This window comes from Anomaloglossus baeobatrachus, chromosome 10, assembly GCF_048569485.1.
Source record: "Anomaloglossus baeobatrachus isolate aAnoBae1 chromosome 10, aAnoBae1.hap1, whole genome shotgun sequence".
Taxonomy (NCBI): domain Eukaryota; kingdom Metazoa; phylum Chordata; class Amphibia; order Anura; family Aromobatidae; genus Anomaloglossus; species Anomaloglossus baeobatrachus.
Genome location: NC_134362.1, coordinates 209,386,324 through 209,410,052, shown reverse-complemented (window position 1 = coordinate 209,410,052; position 23,729 = coordinate 209,386,324). Strand labels below are relative to the sequence as shown.

General features: G+C 51.8%; 1 protein-coding gene across 1 annotated transcript; it reads right to left on the bottom strand.

Moving 5' to 3' along the window:
• Nucleotides 1-424: 424 nt before the first annotated feature.
• Nucleotides 425-22,408, bottom strand: SLC7A5 (solute carrier family 7 member 5). Its single transcript, XM_075325450.1, has 9 exons — nucleotides 22,343-22,408; nucleotides 12,293-12,417; nucleotides 12,155-12,199; nucleotides 11,658-11,781; nucleotides 11,355-11,458; nucleotides 10,816-10,912; nucleotides 8,776-8,925; nucleotides 5,284-5,461; nucleotides 425-3,841 (listed from the first exon to the last, which is right to left on the bottom strand). Exons 1-9 carry the CDS (start codon nucleotides 22,406-22,408, stop codon nucleotides 3,786-3,788), a joined length of 945 nt encoding a protein of 314 aa, XP_075181565.1. The 3' UTR covers nucleotides 425-3,785.
• Between the last annotated feature and the right edge of the window lie 1,321 nt (nucleotides 22,409-23,729).

Genomic DNA, 23,729 nt, shown 5'->3' with positions numbered 1-23,729 from the left:
TCCCCAATGAGGAACTGCCCTCCCCCATTTTTGGAACTGCCCACTATGAGAAGCTTGCCCACCCCCCACTTCATGAAGAACTGCCCCCCCTCCCTCCATGAGAAACTGCCCTTCCCCCATGTTCAGAGCTACCCCCTCTTTCCCCATGAGGAGCTACCCTCCCGCATTTTTGGAGCTGCCCCTCTTCCTTCATAAGGAGCTGCCCCCTCCATGTGTCGCCCCCCCCTTTCCACCACGAGGAACTGCCCCCTCCCACCTCCATGAGGTGTCACCCCCCCTTCCCCCTATGAGGAGCTGCTTCCCCCCTTAATGTGGCGTCGCACCCCCTTCCCCATGATTTGCATTTCCTTGTTTGTTGGTGCAGAGCTTCTTCCAGGTGAGACACCCCACAATCCGCAGACACAAGACACCGAGAGATCAGGAATTATTTCTAGTGGTCACTTTATTCAGGGAGAACAGAAACAAAAAAAAAAAAGACAAAATAAAAAGCACAAAATAAAAGTAACGCTACGTCCGGCTGTAAAGGAGAATACTGCGAAGGCCTCAAATATGGTGGAACCTACAAAAGAGAAGACCCTAAATACCGTCACATCGCGGCACAAACTAGAGGACGACAAAGATACAAAGAAAAGTGTAAAAAAGCAACAAATGGAAATGTAACAAAAAGGAAAAAAAAAAAGAAGGATGGTCCCGAAAAAGATAAAAGAGCAGGAATCACCCACTGTATCAAAATGTGGAAACGTTCCAAGGGGAACAGTATGACCAGCGCCCCCCGGGGTCTAACCCCTCTAAATGAAAGAAGAGGTCACCCGCGTCCTGGGATTTGTATTGTGCTGGATAAACAGAAAATGTTATTTACATGAATATTCTACAACTCCGCGGGGGCGGGATTAGGAACATTTGTGGGCGGAGCTGAGGGGGCTGACCATACAGAACCCTCTAGTGTTAAACTCCTCCCTCTAATCCGCTAAATACATTACTAAGAAAAAATCGTGTTATAACCAGTGATGATAGAGATCAGTCAGCGGCTGCCGCCCGGCAACGTCCAGCGTCGTGTGTATCGCGATATATCACAACGTGAACCGTCATTGGCACAATGTAGTAAAAAAAGGAGTTACAAAATATTATGTTTCTACGGGTCTGAAAATGGGTAGAAGTGACGTCGCCCGTCCAACAAACAGGGAGGAGGTGATGTCGCCCGTCCGCTGGACAGGGAGGAGACGTCATACAGGGAGGAGGCGACGTCGCCCGTCCACCAAACAGGGAGGAGACGTCACCCATCCACCAAACAGGGAGGAGGCTACGTCGCCCGTCCGCTGGACAGGGAGGAGACGTCATACAGGGTGGAGGCTACATCGCCCGTCCACCGAACAGGGAGGAGACGTCGCCCGTCCGCCAGACAGGGAGGAGGCTACGTCGCCAGTCCACCAAACAAGGAGGCGTCGCCCGTCCAACAGACAGGGAGAAGGCTACGTCATACAGGTAGAAATCGACGTTGCCAGTCCACCGAACAGGGAGGAGGACACGTCATACAGGTAGGAGGCGACATCGCCCTTCCGCCGCACAGGGAGTAGGAGACGTCACCCGTCCGCCGTACAGGGAGGAGGCTATGTCGCCCGTCCACCACACAGGGAGGAGGCGATGTCGCCCGTCCGCCAGACAGAGGAGGAGACGTCGCCCGTCCGCCGCACAGGGAGTAGGAGACAACGGCGGATAGCTACGAGGCAACATCGCCCGTCCGCCGCACAGGGAGTAGGAGACGTTGCCCATCCGCCGGACAGGGAGGAGGAGACAACAGCAGATAGCTACAAGGCGACGTCGCCCGTCTGCGGACAGGGAGGTGGCGACGTCATACAGGGCGGAGAAGTCGCTCGCCTGCCGCACAGGGAGGAGACAACGTCATACAGGGAGGAGGTGACGTCGCCCATCCGCCGCACAGGGTGACAATTTTGCGTCGCTAATGACTAACAATGGAGCTATAATTATCAAAACTAAATTCCCCCTCCATATAATACTTTATACCCGCGTTATTTACTTGTGCATGGAAACCATCAACATGCAGGCTCGCTGCAGTGGACAGTAACACGTGTATGCCAGATTCCCTCAGTGATACAAAAAAGGTCCCCGATGAATATACCAGATCTGTCAGCAGCAGCTTGCTGATGGTTTCCAGCTGGTGACATCTGATTGGCTGCGTCCTCATCTATCACGTCTCCGCCGCGTCCGACACATTAATGTTTATAGGGTACAACTAATATAAAAATACCATAAAGACGCTGAGCAGCCGCCGCTCGGACCACGGGGAGGAAGCGGTAACAGAAGTCCGGGTCGCGGAGCAGGCGGGGGCCACGACAAACGCAAAGGACATTGAAGCAAAAAAAAAGTATAAAAAACACAAAATTAATCTGTTATTAACAAGAAGTAACTGATAAAATAAGACAAATCGTTAAGAAACTCATACAAGGGGTTAATTCAAGTTATAAAAGTTGTGTCCTGAATACTACAACCTGGAGTGTTGGGATGGAGCAAAAGTTTGTGCCCCCCCGCGTCACCTTCTGCCAACCATGGGGGGGCACATTAAGCTTCACCTTCTACGTAATCTGCAGTGGTCTGACGTCCGCTGCTCCTTTAACACCCAGAGCTGCGCTCCCCTGCACTGCATTCTGGGATTTTGTATAAAACTGCTGATGTAAACACTACATCTCCCACAATGCACCGCAGCAGAAGTGTGAATACAGCTCTGGAGGTGAACGAAAGTGTTTGCAGCCGCTCTGAACTCGCCCGTTCAGGTCTGCGGTATAGAATATATCTGAAGAGAAATACACAAATCACTACAGGAATAAATTAAATATTTTCTAAAAGTTTTCAGTAAATAAATTTAAATTAGTATCTAAATAATAAAATAAAAACTCTAAATAAAAAAGGACTGTACTGCAAATCGGGGGCCGCGGGCCCGGAGCAACAACCTGCACCGATCACTTCAAGGGGAGCTCCACCTCACACAAGCAGAGCGTTCCAAAACAAAGGTAATAAAGTAACACTCCATGTAAAGTGACACTGAGCTGTGGAGCGACGGCGGAGGATCCTGCGCCCCTCTGGGATGGTGGGGTGACCTGCAGCCGCGCCGGAAATAAGTGCTATATCTACAGAGACTTTTTTTCTCTTTGCAACAAAAACTAAAAACTTTAGCAAACAACTAAAAAGAAACTTTTCATCAGTGGAGAGGACTGTCCAGTGTGCAGCCGGTGAGACGCGCGTCGGGAGGCTGCCCACCCTGCGAAACATGCGCTGAGAGGCTGCCCGTCTGGTGTATAGGGTCCGGACCAGGCTGCGCTGCAACAGAATAAAATAAAAAAAAAAAAAAAATAATAAAAATCAGTTCTGATTGTGGATTTCCTTTGCCCGGGTCAGTGGTTCTGGTCCAGGGCGTCCAGTCTGCAGGAGGGTAGACCTCGTTTGTCAGAGAAGCCATCATCTTTTGTTATATTTTTGGGGCCTCGTGGCCTTTTTTTCTGAGGTAACTAAATTCTACATCAGTTTTATTTAGGAAAAAAAAAAAAAAAAAAAAAAAACAGGACGCCAATACCGGCAAGGTCAGAGGTCGCGGGGTTATGTTGGATAAGAAGCTGCATATATCAGAGGAGGGGGATGGAGTCCGTATTCGGGGTCTCGGCCCAAGAAAGAGTCCGGGTTGACTGTTCTGTTTGTAATGGAAAGTAAATATTTATCGGCTCCTGTATGATCATTTTCTTTGTGCGTGAGAGCAGAGGTCGGCGGTGCGGGGTCTAGGATTCATGAGGGACGACCTCCATCATCTTCTGCAACACCACCGTCGAGGAATCTATAGGGAACACATTAAAAAAGGTCTTTAGATTCATTGTATGGGGGGGGGATCCATTTCTACAGTCCCTCTACATTGCCTGGACTCCAGACATACATTGTAGCAAAAAGACAGGAAAAAAGGAAGACGACAGGAGGAAGAGACGACGACGACAGGAGGAAGAGACGACGACGAAAGGAGGAAGAGACGACGACGAAAGGAGGAAGAGACGACGACGAAAGGAGGAAGAGACGACGACGAAAGGAGGAAGAGACGACGACGAAAGGAGGAAGAGACGACGACGAAAGGAGGAAGAGACGACGACGAAAGGAGGAAGAGACGACGACGAAAGGAGGAAGAGACGACGACGAAAGGAGGAAGAGACGACGACGAAAGGAGGAAGAGACGACGACGAAAGGAGGAAGAGACGACGACGAAAGGAGGAAGAGACGACGACGAAAGGAGGAAGAGACGACGACGAAAGGAGGAAGAGACGACGACGAAAGGAGGAAGAGACGACGACGAAAGGAGGAAGAGACGACGACGAAAGGAGGAAGAGACGACGACGAAAGGAGGAAGAGACGACGACGAAAGGAGGAAGAGACGACGACGAAAGGAGGAAGAGACGACGACGAAAGGAGGAAGAGACGACGACGAAAGGAGGAAGAGACGACGACGAAAGGAGGAAGAGACGACGAAAGGAGGAAGAGACGACGACAGGAGGAAGAGACGACGACGAAAGGAAGAGACGACGACGAAAGGAAGAGACGACGACGAAAGGAAGAGACGACGACGAGGACAGCAGGAAGAGACGACGACGAGGACAGCAGGAAGAGACGACGACGAGGACAGCAGGAAGAGACGACGACGAGGACAGCAGGAAGAGACGACGACGACGAAAGGAAGAGACGACGACGACGACGAAAGGAAGAGACGACGACGACGACGAAAGGAAGAGACGACGACGACGAAAGGAAGAGACGACGACGACGAAAGGAAGAGACGACGACGACGAAAGGAAGAGACGACGACGACGAAAGGAAGAGACGACGACGACGAAAGGAAGAGACGACGACGACGAAAGGAAGAGACGACGACGACGAAAGGAAGAGACGACGACGACGAAAGGAAGAGACGACGACGACGAAAGGAAGAGACGACGACGACGAAAGGAAGAGACGACGACGACGAAAGGAAGAGACGACGACGACGAAAGGAAGAGACGACGACGACGAAAGGAAGAGACGACGACGACGAAAGGAAGAGACGACGACGAGGACAGCAGGAAGAGACGACGACGAGGACAGCAGGAAGAGACGACAACGACGACAGGAGGAAGGGACGACGAGAGGAAGAGACGACAACGACGAGAGGAAGAGACAGCTCCCCTCACTGACAGCAAGTAGAAATATAACAAGTGAAGAATCAAAACAGGACATTTCAATATGTATCAGAGTACTTACGTATACTCGTCTGTAACCAGTCCGGCTTGTTCTGCCACCAGACCCCAAAATAGTAAACAGGGACCCCGGATAATATGATGACAAAACCGATTCCACATTCAACGGGGGTCATGTAAAACGACACAACGATGAGGAAGACGCAGGCGAGGATGAAGAAAATGGGGAGGGAGAGATTCAGCTACAATAGGAAGAAAAGACAGAAAGTTACATTATGTCTGATCATGTGAAATACAGCCTGCAATATACTCCCTGATATCAGCAGAATAGTGAGTGCAGCTCTGGAGTATAATACAGGAGGTAACTCAGGATCAGTAATGTAATGTATGTACACAGTGACTGCACCAGCAGAATAGTGAGTGCTGCAGCTCTGGAGTATAATACAGGATCAGTAATGTATGTGCACAGTGACTGCACCAGCAGAATAGTGAGTGCAGCTCTGCAGTATAATGCATGATCAGTGATGTATGGCGGGGTCGCAATTTCTATTCCCGTCTTTCCGGGTTTTCAGGCGCCCCGCTGTGTGTGAACAGTCTCTTTCCTCAGCAGGTGAATTTCTCCAGGAAACTTTAGAACAATGAGCACCAGAAGAAAGGTGCGGAATCGGGGCCGGATCAGACCCCCCCTCCCCCCTCTTGTCTGAACTAATGCCTAACATTACACGGGGCGGCAGGAAAAGTCGACTCTCAAACTGGATCCCGCTGAGATGAAAGGCGCGCGGTGAGTGCGGTGCGTTCAGAGCAGAGCGGTGGAGACTTTGTAGCGCTGCCATTGTGCGCGGCCTCAGGGGAGGCTTCACCCTCGGTGACCGCTCTGCTCCCTGGTATTTCGGTATTACATTCCTCCCCGAGAGCGTTATATTAGGGGATCGCTACATAATGCCACAAATATCCTGTTATTACAGAAGCGGAGGGACGGACAACAAGGTAATCCGACATCGCTCGTGCCGCCAACAGGTGCAGCGCCCATAATACCGCATTAGTGATACCCTATATATAGCGCACGGGGAGCGGTCCGATAACAGAGCGGCGCAGTGCGGACGACGGTGACCTGCACAGTGTCTCATCAGGAGGTGGCGGTGCGCACAGACCCGAGCGCCAGCAGCAGGAGGTGGCGGTGCGCACAAACCGAGCGCCAGCAGCAGGAGGAGGGGGTGCGCACAAACCGAGCGCCAGCAGCAGGAGGAGGGGGTGCGCACAAACCCGAGCGCCAGCAGCAGGAGGAGGGGGTGCGCACAGACCCGAGCGCCAGCAGCAGGAGGAGGCGGTGCGCACAGACCCGAGCGCCAGCAGCAGGAGGAGGCGGTGCGCACAGACCCGAGCGCCAGCAGCAGGAGGAGGCGGTGCGCACAGACCCGAGCGCCAGCAGCAGGAGGAGGCGGTGCGCACAGACCCGAGCGCCAGCAGCAGGAGGAGGCGGTGCGCACAGACCGAGCGCCAGCAGCAGGAGGTGGCGGTGCGCACAGACCGAGCGCCAGCAGCAGGAGGTGGCGGTGCGCACAGACCGAGCGCCAGCAGCAGGAGGTGGCGGTGCGCACAGACCGAGCGCCAGCAGCAGGAGGTGGCGGTGCGCACAGACCGAGCGCCAGCAGCAGGAGGCGGTGCAGCACGCGGAGATGTTGAAAATGTTGAGGGATTGAAGAAGAAAAAAAAAAAAACAAAAAAAAAAACTCCTGGAAAGTTTTAGAAGTTTTCCTGACATAGGACCTGAAACCCGCACCATCCTGCGTGTGTCTTCAGGGGTTAATGCCCTGTGCACTGCGGTGTGTGGCGCCTCTCATCTGGTGATTCGCAGGATCAGTTAGCGCTCCGGTACCCCGCAGCAGCGACCATTACCCGAGCCGCGGATATAAACCTGCCCCCGGCTGCCATTATTGTCTGCAGGGAGAGGATTTACCGTGATTTAATGGCTTCACTTCATCCTTTATAGATGTAATTGCAGAGAAGCGCTCAGGTCCCTACAAGCCGCACACACCCCCTCCCCCGCTAGTCGCTGACTAACAGGCGCACACCCCCCCTCCCCCGCTAGTCGCTGACTAACAGGCATGCGGCCCGGATTAGCTTTATAGGAGAGACGGCTAATTGCACGGCAAGTACAGGCAGCCGATATAATAAAGAAGAGGCCGCCAGAACTACCAACGGCAAATCTCCCAGAAGAGCGGTCACAACTCGCCGACCGCGGGGACCCTGTGATCTGGAGGACAGGGCGCCGAAGACCCCGATTGTCTATGGGGGTGTCAGAGGTGGCCGGTGCAGTGCACAGCTTCATAGACAATGAATGGAGCAGTGTACGAGGTGTATGGCAGTGTGACAGTAAGGGAGCCAGATCGGTTGCGGTGTCGGCAGTACACACCACAGGGTGCAGCAGACACTGTGTGCAAACACTGAATATACCACCATTGTCCTGTAATACCGCTATAGAGACAAAAATTCTAAAATTAGAAAATTCAGGGACCACCAGATATGACAAGGAAAACCGGACCCCAAACATTTCTATCAGACCTTCGTCTCTTTTGGCCTTGGAGAGATTGAAAAAGCTAAAGGAATCCCATCAAATAAAGTTCAACATGTAACTGAGGGGAGACCAAGTCGGCCAATTTGTGCACAGTCTCTCAGTGTTATTGGTGCAGTCTGTGGGGACAAGTTCGGCGATTTCAGACATCCGGACGCACCCAATACATTATCCTGCGAGTTCAGATGACACTTTTTGGCTTTTACCCTTTGTTACCCGTCCCTTTTGCTTGCCCTTTCCCCTTTTTTACCCGTCCCTTTTCCTCACCCTTTCCCCTTTGTTACCCGTCCCTTTTGCTTGCCCTTTCCCCTTTGTTACCCGTCCCTTTTGCTTGCCCTTTCCCCTTTTTTACCCGTCCCTTTTCCTCACCCTTTCCCCTTTGTTACCCGTCCCTTTTGCTTGCCCTTTCCCCTTTGTTACCCGTCCCTTTTGCTTGCCCTTTCCCCTTTGTTACCCGTCCCTTTTGCTTGCCCTTTCCCCTTTGTTACCCGTCCCTTTTGCTTGCCCTTTCCCCTTTGTTACCCGTCCCTTTTGCTTGCCCTTTCCCCTTTGTTACCCGTCCCTTTTGCTTGCCCTTTCCCCTTTGTTACCCGTCCCTTTTGCTTGCCCTTTCCCCTTTGTTACCCGTCCCTTTTGCTTGCCCTTTCCCCTTTGTTACCCGTCCCTTTTGCTTGCCCTTTCCCCTTTGTTACCCGTCCCTTTTGCTTGCCCTTTCCCCTTTGTTACCCGTCCCTTTTGCTTGCCCTTTCCCCTTTCTCACCCTTCCCTTTTCCCTTTGCCACCCGTCCCTTTCCCTTGCCCTTTCCCCTTTGTTACCCGTCCCTTTCCCCTTTGTTACCTGTCCCTTTTGCTTGCCCTTTCCCCTTTGCCACCCATCCCTTTCCCTTGCCCTTTCCCCTTTGTTACCCGTCCCTTTCCCTTGCCCTTTCCCCTTTGTTACCCGTCCCTTTTCCTCGCTCCGGTCCCGGCCCTCGGCTTCCTTACCTTGATCGGCCTCTCCAGTTCCGGCTTCTTGTACCGGAGCCACATCATCCCGATGATGGCCATCGCCACACACAGCCAGTTGAAGAAGCTGAAGAAATTGATGACGGAAAAGATGTCGTTGGAAAAGGCGTAGAGGAGAGTCATGGCGCACTGCGGGGAGAGCGAGGAAGAGGATGAAGCCGGGAGAATGAAGATCAGGGGTTGGGGAGGGGGAACAGTGGCGGGATTCTGGTCGCATGTCGATCCTTCACTGCAGCCGGAGCGGAGAACTCCCCAACACCGGGGTCCTGGAGTAACGAGGCGGCCGGTGCACCGGGGTCCTGGAGTAACGAGGCGGCCGGTGCACCGGGGTCCTGGAGTAACGAGGCGGCCGGTGCACCGGGGTCCTGGAGTAACGAGGCGGCCGGTGCACCGGGGTCCTGCACATCTATATGAGTTACTGGTGCTATGGGCATCATGAAGGATGAACAGAACTCCAGAGCTGCAGTGAGGACTGACACACAGCATTGAGGAGAGGAATCAGGCAAGGGAGTGCCGTTCAGGGTCTGTGGAAAGCTGGGTGCCGGGTGTGATTGTGGACAAGCATCTGTTACCGGACAGAATTCTGAGTCATTCCAGAGCTCTGATTTTTGGGGATTCGCACTCAGAGCGGACAGAACCCTCTTTCACAATATCTGCCAAATAAACAGTGAGATCAGATGTTCAGCAGCTGACGGCCGGAGCCGGGGACACAGCGACAGCCTCACCCGCCATGTGTCACAACAGAAGGAGGACACAAACACCCCAAATCTGCACCGCACGTATCAGACGAATGGCGCTAACACCCCCAAATCTGCACCCCATGTATCAGAACGGCGGTAATACCTAAAATCTGCACCCCATGTATCATAACGGCGGTAATACCCCAAATCTGCACCCCATGTATCAGAACGGCGGTAATACCCCAAATCTGCACCCCATGTCTCAGAAGAACGGCGCTAACACCCCAAATCTGGACCCATCGTATCAGAAGAACGGTGCTAGCACCCCAAATATCAGAAGAACAGCGCTAACACCCCAAATCTCGACCTGACACACCAGAACGGCGCTAACAACCCAAATTTTCAACCGACATATCAGAAGAAAGGCGCTAACACCCTCAAATCTGCACCCTACGTATCAGTGCCGTTCTTCTAACACCCCCCAAATATGGACCCAATGCATCAGAAGAACGGCACTAACACACCCAAATCTGCATCCCAAGTATCAGAAGAACAACGGACCCTCAAATCTGCACCCCAAGTATCAGAGGAACGGCGCACCCCCAAATCTGCACCCCACGTATGAAAAGATCAGTGCTAACACCCCCAAATCTGCACCCGACATATCGGAAAAACGGCACCAACACCCCCAAATCTGGACTCCACTCAGAAGAAGGTCTGCAACTTTGTAATGGACTTTAAAAGGGAATGTCAGCAGGTTTTTGCTATGTAATCTGGAGGACAGCATGCTGCAAGGGTTAACAGGTTTGAGGGATGCTTCTCTTATCACATGGTGTGCGGTTTACTGGCAATGTTTGTTTTAGCTTCAGGAGATTATCATTGCCAGAGTAGGTCAGCTAGATTTCAGGCACAACTCTACTGTGATTAGCAGTTCACAGTCTATAGACACTGTATATAGAGCCTGGTGTGGTCGGGGCTAGCTCTCAGCTCTGCTACATGACAAATCGAAAACCGCTGATCATGTCAGAATGGCGGCAGCCAGTGATCTAAGTGACACATCGTTGAATTCAGGGTCTCTGTCTACATCATGCGACTTTCAGATGAGGGAGCAAAAACCTGCCGACAGATTAACAGATCTGATCCATCTCATTGCTGAGGGTTTGTTACAATTGCATCCAGTGTAGATAACTCTCCGCAGATATCTCTAGCCCAGATCTCCGTCACAATGTGTCAGCGCAGCGCAGAACGTGCGGCTCACGCTGGATACAATGTAACAGCAACGGCCAAATCTGTTGAAAGGAAAAAAAAAAAGTAAAATGTGGCGTCAGCGTGAACGTACCGTGAAGATGAGCGACGGCATCGGGGTGAGGAGGCGGGGGTGGATCATCGACAGCAGGGAGGGGAGGTGTCCTTCTCTGGCCCCAACAAAGAACAACCTGCAAAGGGGGACACGAGTCACCGATTTTCCATCACTCTCATCGTGTTTAAGAAGTGGGTGTGATTACTTATGCAAATAAGGATTAAAGTAGGAGGTGGAAGTTTTTTTAATCTCAGTTTTTGGTTGGGAAATGTCCCCATATTAGAACCATAAAAATGGATTAGCTTTTGCAGCTGCTGCCTGGCACTAGGCGCCCCTGCTTCTTCGAGCAGGACCACGCGCGTTTCGACATACAGAACCGGCGCCGCTCTGGCCAAATAGGGGATGTCCGCCAGCCCCGGGGCGTCCGGAGGGGGAGCTGGTTTCCTTTATATTTCTATATTCGGAGCCTCGATAATTTGGTCGGTTCCTCTCTACTATGATGGAACGTGAACTCTTTATGTCTCGTTACATGAATGTATCAATCAGTGGTGGATCCATCATTCATCAACCTTCATTACCTGGAAGACGTAAACAGTGATCCGTTCACAGAGCCGAAGCAAGAAAGGCCCACAAAGACGGGGATGATCCACGCCATCACCCCCAGGTGGTAGTTCCCAAAATCCTGCAATAAAACATAATGTAACAATATAAGATCAGATCCTTGATATTCCGGAAGCTTTACTGGGAGAAGTGGGAGGTAACTGGTCAGGAAACTAAAGTGTTAATCACAGTCAGACCGGTCTTGTCAACGCAGTTCATATTTGTCATGAAATCGGCATTTATTTTTACGTCTACATCTGAGAGTCCACGACGTCACGTACCACGGCCACGGCCTCCGAGGTCAACATCTGCTCCGGGGTCAGGGTGGTGAAGTAGGCCAGGTTGGTGAGGACGTAAACCAGGGTGACGATGGGCAGAGAAATGATGATGGCGCGAGGTAGGTTCCTGCAGACACAAAGCATGGAACACAGAGGTCATCACAAGTCACAGAGGGTCAGCACAGGTCACAGAGGGTCAGCACAGGTCACAGAGGGTCAGCACAGGTCACAGAGGGTCAGCACAAGTCACAGAGGGTCAGCACAAGTCACAGAGGGTCAGCACAAGTCACAGAGGGTCAGCACAAGTCACAGAGGGTCAGCACAAGTCACAGAGGGTCAGCACAAGTCACAGAGGGTCAGCACAAGTCACAGAGGGTCAGCACAAGTCACAGAGGGTCAGCACAAGTCACAGAGGGTCAGCACAAGTCACAGAGGGTCAGCACAAGTCACAGAGGGTCAGCACAGAAGGTGGGGGGGGCGAGAAATATCGGGTCACTTACTTGTACGGTTCTATCATTTCTTCTGTGACAAAGTTCAAGTAATTCCTACAGTAAAAATAAAAGGAAACAGTCAGCAATGAAGTCAAGGATGTGACTGGATGATTGTGGACTCGCTGCTGTCGGTCGCGGGCTACGCACCATCCACCGTAAGCGAAAAGTCCGCTGTATAACGCCAGGACCCACTGACCAACATCCCGACTGGTGTTATCAAAGGCGTGTTCTGGGTCCAGATTACTGATGTCTCCTGGAGGCAAAACACAGTCCTGGAGGCAAAACACAGAAGTATTAATGCAAAGATCTGTAATCACCTGCTCCACTGTATATACTGTATACACCCGCTCCCTACTGCCCTGTATCACCTGCTCCACTGTATATACTGTATACACCCGCTCCCTACTGCCCTGTATCACCTGCTCCACTGTATATACTGTATACACCCGCTCCCTACTGCCCTGTAATCACCTGCTCCACTGTATATACTGTATACACCCGCTCCCTACTGCCCTGTATCACATGCTCCACTGTATATACTGTATACACCCGCTCCCTACTGCCCTGTATCACATGCTCCACTGTATATACTGTATACACCCGCTCCCTACTGCCCTGTATCACATGCTCCACTGTATATACTGTATACACCCGCTCCCTACTGCCCTGTATCACATGCTCCACTGTATATACTGTATACACCCGCTCCCTACTGCCCTGTATCACATGCTCCACTGTATATACTGTATACACCCGCTCCCTACTGCCCTGTATCACCTGCTCCACTGTATATACTGTATACACCCGCTCCCTACTGCCCTGTATCACATGCTCCACTGTATATACTGTATACACCCGCTCCCTACTGCCCTGTATCACATGCTCCACTGTATATACTGTATACACCCGCTCCCTACTGCCCTGTAATCACCTGCTCCACTGTATATACTGTATACACCCGCTCCCTACTGCCCTGTATCACATGCTCCACTGTATATACTGTATACACCCGCTCCCTACTGCCCTGTAATCACCTGCTCCACTGTATATACTGTATACACCCGCTCCCTACTGCCCTGTAATCACCTGCTCCACCGTATATACTGTATACACCCGCTCCCTACTGCCCTGTATCACCTGCTCCACTGTATATACTGTATACACCCGCTCCCTACTGCCCTGTATCACATGCTCCACCGTATATACTGTATACACCCGCTCCCTACTGCCCTGTATCACCTGCTCCACTGTATATACTGTATACACCCGCTCCCTACTGCCCTGTATCACATGCTCCACTGTATATACTGTATACACCCGCTCCCTACTGCCCTGTAATCACCTGCTCCACTGTATATACTGTATACACCCGCTCCCTACTGCCCTGTATCACATGCTCCACTGTATATACTGTATACACCCGCTCCCTACTGCCCTGTATCACATGCTCCACTGTATATACTGTATACACCCGCTCCCTACTGCCCTGTAATCACCTGCTCCACTGTATATACTGTATACACCCGCTCCCTACTGCCCTGTATCACATGCTCCACTGTATATACTGTATACACCCGCTCCCTACTGCCCTGTAATCACCTGCTCCACTGTATATACTGTATACACCCGCTCCCTACTGCCCTGTAATCACCTGCTCCACTGTATATACTGTATACACCCGCTCCCTACTGCCCTGTAATCACCTGCTCCACTGTATATACTGTATACACCCGCTCCCTACTGCCCTGTAATCACCTGCTCCACCGTATATACTGTATACACCCGCTCCCTACTGCCCTGTATCACCTGCTCCACCGTATATACTGTATACACCCGCTCCCTACTGCCCTGTATCACCTGCTCCACCGTATATACTGTATACACCCGCTCCCTACTGCCCTGTATCACCTGCTCCACCGTATATACTGTATACACCCGCTCCCTACTGCCCTGTATCACATGCTCCACTGTATATACTGTATACACCCGCTCCCTACTGCCCTGTATCACATGCTCCACTGTATATACTGTATACACCCGCTCCCTACTGCCCTGTATCACATGCTCCACTGTATATACTGTATACACCCGCTCCCTACTGCCCTGTAATCACCTGCTCCACTGTATATACTGTATACACCCGCTCCCTACTGCCCTGTATCACATGCTCCACTGTATATACTGTATACACCCGCTCCCTACTGCCCTGTAATCACATGCTCCACCGTATATACTGTATACACCCGCTCCCTACTGCCCTGTATCACCTGCTCCACTGTATATACTGTATACACCCGCTCCCTACTGCCCTGTAATCACATGCTCCACCGTATATACTGTATACACCCGCTCCCTACTGCCCTGTATCACCTGCTCCACTGTATATACTGTATACACCCGCTCCCTACTGCCCTGTATCACATGCTCCACTGTATATACTGTATACACCCGCTCCCTACTGCCCTGTATCACATGCTCCACTGTATATACCCGCTCCCTACTGCCCTGTATCACCTGCTCCACTGTATATACTGTATACACCCGCTCCCTACTGCCCTGTATCACCTGCTCCACTGTATATACTGTATACACCCGCTCCCTACTGCCCTGTATCACCTGCTCCACTGTATATACTGTATACACCCGCTCCCTACTGCCCTGTATCACCTGCTCCACTGTATATACTGTATACACCCGCTCCCTACTGCCCTGTATCACCTGCTCCACTGTATATACTGTATACACCCGCTCCCTACTGCCCTGTATCACCTGCTCCACTGTATATACTGTATACACCCGCTCCCTACTGCCCTGTATCACCTGCTCCACTGTATATACTGTATACACCCGCTCCCTACTGCCCTGTAATCACATGCTCCACTGTATATACTGTATACACCCGCTCCCTACTGCCCTGTATCACCTGCTCCACTGTATATACTGTATACACCCGCTCCCTACTGCCCTGTATCACCTGCTCCACTGTATATACTGTATACACCCGCTCCCTACTGCCCTGTATCACCTGCTCCACTGTATATACTATATACACCCGCTCCCTACTGCCCTGTAATCACATGCTCCACTGTATATACTGTATACACCCGCTCCCTACTGCCCTGTAATCACCTGCTCCACTGTATATACTGTATACACCCGCTCCCTACTGCCCTGTATCACCTGCTCCACTGTATATACTGTATACACCCGCTCCCTACTGCCCTGTATCACCTGCTCCACTGTATATACTGTATACACCCGCTCCCTACTGCCCTGTAATCACATGCTCCACCGTATATACTGTATACACCCGCTCCCTACTGCCCTGTATCACCTGCTCCACCGTATATACTGTATACACCCGCTCCCTACTGCCCTGTATCACCTGCTCCACCGTATATACTGTATACACCCGCTCCCTACTGCCCTGTATCACATGCTCCACCGTATATACTGTATACACCCGCTCCCTACTGCCCTGTATCACATGCTCCACCGTATATACTGTATACACCCGCTCCCTACTGCCCTGTATCACATGATCCACCGTATATACTGTATACACCCGCTCCCTACTGCCCTGTATCACATGCTCCACCGTATATACTGTATACACCCGCTCCCTACAGCCCTGTATCACATGATCCACCGTATATACTGTATACACCCGCTCCCTACTGCCCTGTATCACCTGCTTCACTGTATATACTGTATACACCCGCTCCCTACTGCCCTGTATCACCTGCTCCACTGTATATACTGTATACACCCGCTCCCTACTGCCCTGTAATCACATGCTCCACCGTATATACTGTATACACCCGCTCACTACTGCCCTGTAATCACATGCTCCACCGTATATACTGTATACACCCGCTCCCTACTGCCCTGTAATCACATGCTCCACCGTATATACTGTATACACCCGCTCCCTACTGCCCTGTATCACATGCTCCACCGTATATACTGTATACACCCGCTCCCTACTGCCCTGTATCACCTGCTTCACTGTATATACTGTATACACCCGCTCCCTACTGCCCTGTATCACCTGCTCCACTGTATATACTGTATACACCCGCTCCCTACTGCCCTGTAATCACATGCTCCACTGTATATACTGTATACACCCGCTCACTACTGCCCTGTAATCACATGCTCCACCGTATATACTGTATACACCCGCTCCCTACTGCCCTGTAATCACATGCTCCACCGTATATACTGTATACACCCGCTCCCTACTGCCCTGTATCACCTGCTCCACCGTATATACTGTATACACCCGCTCCCTACTGCCCTGTATCACGTGCTCCGCAGTATATACTGTATACACCCACTCCCTACAGCCCTGTAATCACATGCTCCACCGTATATACTGTATACACCCGCTCCCTACTGCCCTGTATCACCTGCTCCGCAGTATATACTGTATACACCCGCTCCCTACTGCCCTGTATCACCTGCTCCACCGTATATACTGTATACACCCGCTCCCTACTGCCCTGTATCACATGCTCCGCAGTATATACTGTATACACACGCTCCCTACTGCCCTGTATCACATGCTCCACCGTATATACTGTATACACCCGCTCCCTACAGCCCTGTAATCACATGCTCCACCGTAAATACTGTATACACCCGCTCCCTACTGCCCTGTATCACCTGCTCCACCGTATATACTGTATACACCCGCTCCCTACTGCCCTGTAATCACATGCTCCACTGTATATACTGTATACACCCACTCCCTACTGCCCTGTATCACATGCTCCGCTGTATATACTATATACACCCGCTCCCTACTGCCCTGTAATCACATGCTCCACTGTATATACTGTATACACCCGCTCCCTACTGCCCTGTAATCACATGCTCCACCGTATATACTGTATACACCCGCTCCCTACTGCCCTGTAATCACATGCTCCACCGTATATACTGTATACACCCGCTCCCTACTGCCCTGTATCACATGCTCCACCGTATATACTGTATACACCCGCTCCCTACTGCCCTGTATCACCTGCTCCGCTGTATATACTATATACACCCGCTCCCTACTGCCCTGTAATCACATGCTCCACTGTATATACTGTATACACCCGCTCCCTACTGCCCTGTATCACCTGCTCCACCGTATATACTGTATACACCCGCTCCCTACTGCCCTGTATCACCTGCTCCACCGTATATACTGTATACACCCGCTCCCTACTGCCCTGTATCACCTGCTCCACTGTATATACTGTATACACCCGCTCCCTACTGCCCTGTATCACCTGCTCCACCGTATATACTGTATACACCCGCTCCCTACTGCCCTGTATCACCTGCTCCACCGTATATACTGTATACACCCGCTCCCTACTGCCCTGTATCACATGCTCCACTGTATATACTGTATACACCCGCTCCCTACTGCCCTGTATCACATGCTCCACTGTATATACTGTATACACCCGCTCCCTACTGCCCTGTATCACATGCTCCACTGTATATACTGTATACACCCGCTCCCTACTGCCCTGTATCACATGCTCCACTGTATATACTGTATACACCCGCTCCCTACTGCCCTGTATCACATGCTCCACTGTATATACTGTATACACCCACTCCCTACTGCCCTGTAATCACATGCTCCGCTGTATATACTGTATACACCCGCTCCCTACTGCCCTGTATCACATGCTCTGCTGTATATAGACACCCGCTCCCTACAGTCCTGTATCACGTGCTCCGCTGTATATACTATATACACCCGCTCCCTACTGCCCTGTATCACATGCTCTGCTGTATATACTGTATACACCCGCTCCCTACTGCCCTGTATCACGTGCTCCGCTGTATATACTGTATACACCCGCTCCCTACTGCCCTGTAATCACATGCTCCGCTGTATATACTGTATACACCCGCTCCCTACTGCCCTGTATCACGTGCTCCGCTGTATATACTGTATACACCCGCTCCCTACTGCCCTGTAATCACATGCTCCACCGTATATACTGTATACACCCGCTCCCTACTGCCCTGTATCACATGCTCTGCTGTATATACTGTATACACCCGCTCCCTACTGCCCTGTAATCACATGCTCCGCTGTATATACTATATACACCCGCTCCCTACAGTCCTGTATCACGTGCTCCGCTGTATATACTGTATACACCCGCTCCCTACTGCCCTGTAATCACATGCTCCACCGTATATACTGTATACACCCGCTCCCTACAGTCCTGTATCACGTGCTCCGCTGTATATACTATATACACCCGCTCCCTACTGCCCTGTATCACGTACTCTGCTGTATATACTGTATACACCCGCTCCCTACAGTCCTGTATCACGTGCTCCGCTGTATATAGACACCCGCTCCCTACTGCCCTGTATCACGTGCTCCGCTGTATATAGACACCCGCTCCCTACTGCCCTGTATCACATGCTCTGCTGTATATAGACACCCGCTCCCTACTGCCCTGTATCACGTGCTCCGCTGTATATAGACACCCGCTCCCTACTGCCCTGTATCACGTGCTCCGCAGTATATACTGTATACACCCGCTCCCTACAGCCCTGTATCACCTGCTCCACCGTATATACTGTATACACCCGCTCCCTACTGCCCTGTATCACCTGCTCCACCGTATATACTGTATACACCCGCTCCCTACTGCCCTGTAATCACATGCTCCACTGTATATACTGTATACACCCGCTCCCTACTGCCCTGTATCACATGCTCCACTGTATATACTGTATACACCCACTCCCTACTGCCCTGTATCACATGCTCCGCTGTATATACTATATACACCCGCTCCCTACTGCCCTGTAATCACATGCTCCACCGTATATACTGTATACACCCGCTCCCTACTGCCCTGTATCACCTGCTCCACCGTATATACTGTATACACCCGCTCCCTACTGCCCTGTATCACCTGCTCCACCGTATATACTGTATACACCCGCTCCCTACTGCCCTGTAATCACATGCTCCACTGTATATACTGTATACACCCGCTCCCTACTGCCCTGTAATCACATGCTCCACTGTATATACTGTATACACCCGCTCCCTACTGCCCTGTATCACATGCTCCACCGTATATACTGTATACACCCGCTCCCTACTGCCCTGTAATCACATGCTCCACCGTATATACTGTATACACCCGCTCCCTACTGCCCTGTAATCACATGCTCCACTGTATATACTGTATACACCCGCTCCCTACTGCCCTGTAATCACATGCTCCACTGTATATACTGTATACACCCGCTCCCTACTGCCCTGTATCACATGCTCTGCTGTATATACTGTATACACCCGCTCCCTACTGCCCTGTATCACGTGCTCCGCTGTATATACTGTATACACCCGCTCCCTACTGCCCTGTAATCACATGCTCCGCTGTATATACTATATACACACCCGCTCCCTACAGTCCTGTATCACGTGCTCCGCTGTATATACTATATACACCCGCTCCCTACTGCCCTGTATCACGTACTCTGCTGTATATACTGTATACACCCGCTCCCTACTGCCCTGTAATCACATGCTCCACTGTATACACCCGCTCCCTACAGTCCTGTATCACGTGCTCCGCTGTATATAGACACCCGCTCCCTACTGCCCTGTATCACGTGCTCTGCTGTATATAGACACCCGCTCCCTACTGCCCTGTATCACGTGCTCCGCTGTATATAGACACCCGCTCCCTACTGCCCTGTATCACATGCTCTGCTGTATATAGACACCCGCTCCCTACTGCCCTGTATCACGTGCTCCGCTGTATATAGACACCCGCTCCCTACTGCCCTGTATCACGTGCTCCGCTGTATATACACCCGCTCCCTACTGCCCTGTATCACCTGCTCCACTGTATATAGACACCCGCTCCCTACAGTCCTGTATCACGTGCTCCGCTGTATATACTGTATACACCCGCTCCAGTCCCTACTGCCCTGTATCACATGCTCTGCTGTATATAGACACCCGCTCCCTACTGCCCTGTATCACATGCTCTGCTGTATATAGACACCCCTCCCTACTGCCCTGTATCACATGCTCTGCTGTATATACTATATACACCCGCTCCCTACTGCCCTGTATCACGTGCTCCGCTGTATATAGACACCCGCTCCCTACTGCCCTGTATCACGTGCTCCGCTGTATATAGACACCCGCTCCCTACTGCCCTGTATCACGTGCTCCGCTGTATATACACTCGCTCCCTACTGCCCTGTATCACGTGCTCCGCTGTATATAGACACCCGCTCCCTACTGCCCTGTATCACATGCTCTGCTGTATATAGACACCCGCTCCCTACTGCCCTGTATCACATGCTCCACTGTATATACTGTATACACCCGCTCCCTACTGCCCTGTATCACATGCTCTGCTGTATATACTGTATATACCCGCTCCCTACTGCCCTGTATCATGTGCTCCGCTGTATATAGACACCCGCTCCCTACAGCCCTGTATCACATGCTCCGCTGTATATACACCCGCTCCCTACTGCCCTGTATCACGTGCTCCGCTGTATATACACCCGCTCCCTACTGCCCTGTATCACGTGCTCCGCTGTATATATACACCCGCTCCCTACTGCCCTGTATCACATGCTCCGCTGTATATAGACACCCGCTCCCTACTGCCCTGTATCACGTGCTCCGCTGTATATAGACACCCGCTCCCTACAGCCCTGTGTCACGTGCTCCGCTGTATATACACCCGCTCCCTACTGCCCTGTATTTCTTCAGCTGAATATTGGATTCATTTGCCTCCTATCCTCCTCCTTTGAGGTCTCAGATTCCCCCCCCCCCCCCCCCAATATCCGCTCCCTCCACCATATATTATATCACAGGTTGGGACCGGGCTCAGATCCAGCACCGGCCGCAGCCTCGGTCCCAGGGGGGGGGGGGGGGGGTAGTAATGAAGCATATGACTGCCCGATGGGCAAAAAGAGCGCAGCGCCCCCCCCCTTCCCCAATCTACTGCATGACCCGTCATATGCACCTCATCACCCCACAGGCAAAATGTCACGTAACCACACAAGGACGCGTGGTGGTGGGGGGCGCGAGGGTCACAGGGTCTTGTATGATCGCAGTGTCGGGGAATGGTTCTCTATAAAAGGACAGAAGTGGCTCCTCTGACCCCGTCCTACGTCCATAGACTTCAAGAATTGCTCCCTCTGCAGAAGAGACACTGAACGTCCACGACGCAGGAACCCGACCGCACGGGAGGAAGGAGAAAAGATCACATTTTATTTGTTCATGAATATTGGATTCCGCGGAGACAGTCCACGACAAGTAGAAAAGCCCGAGCAAACCGCACCACGCGTTCCAGTCAAATTATACCATAGTTCATGACGAAGGTTTAGCCGAAACGCGTCGTGTGGTCGGGTTCTTGTGTCGTTGGAGGTTCAGTGCTTCTGGTGTTCTGCATACCGCGCCAAGGTATCTGCATGCGATACACAGGAAATGGGGCAGACCGGGGAGCGGACATTTACGCTTTTTTTTTGGTCTGCAGATAAAATGGCTCCGCTCTTTTGGGAAGGATTTCTACAAGATTTTTTATTTGCGGCACCGCGCTCAGGGAGGACGGACGCGGCACCGCGCTCAGGGAGGACGGACGGCCGCGGCACCGCGCTCAGGGAGGACGGACGGCCGTGGCACCGCGCTGGTGGCAGATTTGCCTTGGTTCCTTCTACTTCCCAATAATATCACTCTCGGGTGATGAGGAAGATTCAGGAGGAAAAGTCATGGACGGACGTGTTGCCCCGGTGGCTCCTATCACAGAATTGCGGGGGGGGGGGGGGGGGGGCTGCACTGTTGGTCGTTGCTGTCGGTCACTTCTCGGTTTCACAATTCTCCATTTTGCGCCTCCTCTACATGAGATGTAGGAATAAGCTGTAGCCCTACACGAGCCCCGACACGTCCTCTAGATACACGAGGTCAGGAGGAGCTGAGGAGGGAGGCGCTGCGTTTCCATGTCTCTAAGAGATGGCAGCAGATAAGTCGGCACATGGCGCCGCACAATCGTGGCTTGCAGGCGGTGGAGCGCAGATAGCACAGACGGCGCGCTGGATAACGCAGCACAGCGGCTCCGGTATTCTGTGCACCGGCTGCGCTGTATTGTGGCTTCTTATCTGCCCCTCACAATGTGTGTGGAGTACTGGCCTCCACCTCGGCCTCTCCATGGGCCGGGATCCTTTATTTGGGGCATCCTCGTCCTCCCTCATGATTCCGGGGCCCGTGCGCCGCTCTCGTGACGTTTTTTGGCCGTTTTCCCATGAACTGGTTTCTGTCTCCAAAATGCAAATGTCCCGAAGTTTCAGCCGCTTCGATGTTTTGCAATTCAAATCCGCGAGGGGCGAGAGGAGCGCCGGCTCCGTGACCCAATTCTTCCGACGAGTCCTGAGCGCCGCACCCCCTGGAATAGCGGCACCATCGGGAGCAGCGGTGCCCGGACACAGCCGCCAGCCTGTCCTCCAATCACAGCCAGAGCTGCAGGCAGGGTTTGCTGACGTCTTGCAGCCGGACGCAGATTCCTTATTACTTTTGCGCCCGGCTTTCTTTCTACTTTAAGAACTTTTTTGCGCCAAATTCTTATTTTGCTCCGATTTTGAAGTCGATTTCTCCTTTAGCGCAAGAGAAGATGTACAAAGTGTGTGACACGTGACATCGCGCCCCTCCCACGCCATCAGAGGCGCCGACCATGCTTTACACTGCGGCTCGCCTTGCCAAGCTCTGACTAATTAGATAAACATTCAGTCTGAGTGCGGCGGCGGCACAAACACCCGGCAGACACCGGACAGGTTGCTTTAGGTACAAAAGCCCTGGGAAAGGAGGGGATTTGGCGGTAATCCTCTTAGGGGGAGATTTTCTGATGAGGCAAGCAGCGGCCTTATCACATTAATTCCAGCCCAGGAGTTCTGCACCGCGGGAACGTGAAAATGTAACGCAGCAGACAGGGCACGCGCCCCACAACAAGAGCGCAAATCAAATATAATGCCCGAGAAACTAATCACAGCTCACAAGCTAATCCCAGAATATTTCCGGGAGACGACCTAGATTATAGCCCCAACTGCCGTCTACTGGAAACACCAGCAGAATAGTGAGTGCAGCTCTGGAGTATAATACAGGAGGTAAATCCGGATCAGTAATGTATGTACACAGTGACTGCACCAGCAGAACAGTGAGTGCAGCTCTGCAGTATAATACAGGAGGTAAATCCGGATCAGTAATGTATGTACACAGTGACTGCACCAGCAGAATAGTGAGTGCAGCTCTGGAGTATAATACAGGAGGTAAATCCGGATCAGTAATGTATGTACACAGTGACTGCACCAGCAGAATAGTGAGTGCAGCTCTGGAGTATAATACAGGATCAGTAATGTAATGTATGTACACAGTGACTGCACCAGCAGAATAGTGAGTGCAGCTCTGGAGTATAATATAGGATCAGTAATGTTTGTGCACAGTAATTCTACAGATCTCCATCTTCGGGTCATTTTTTCACTGTCACATGTTATATTTGCTGTACATTTGGGGGGTGCTCCT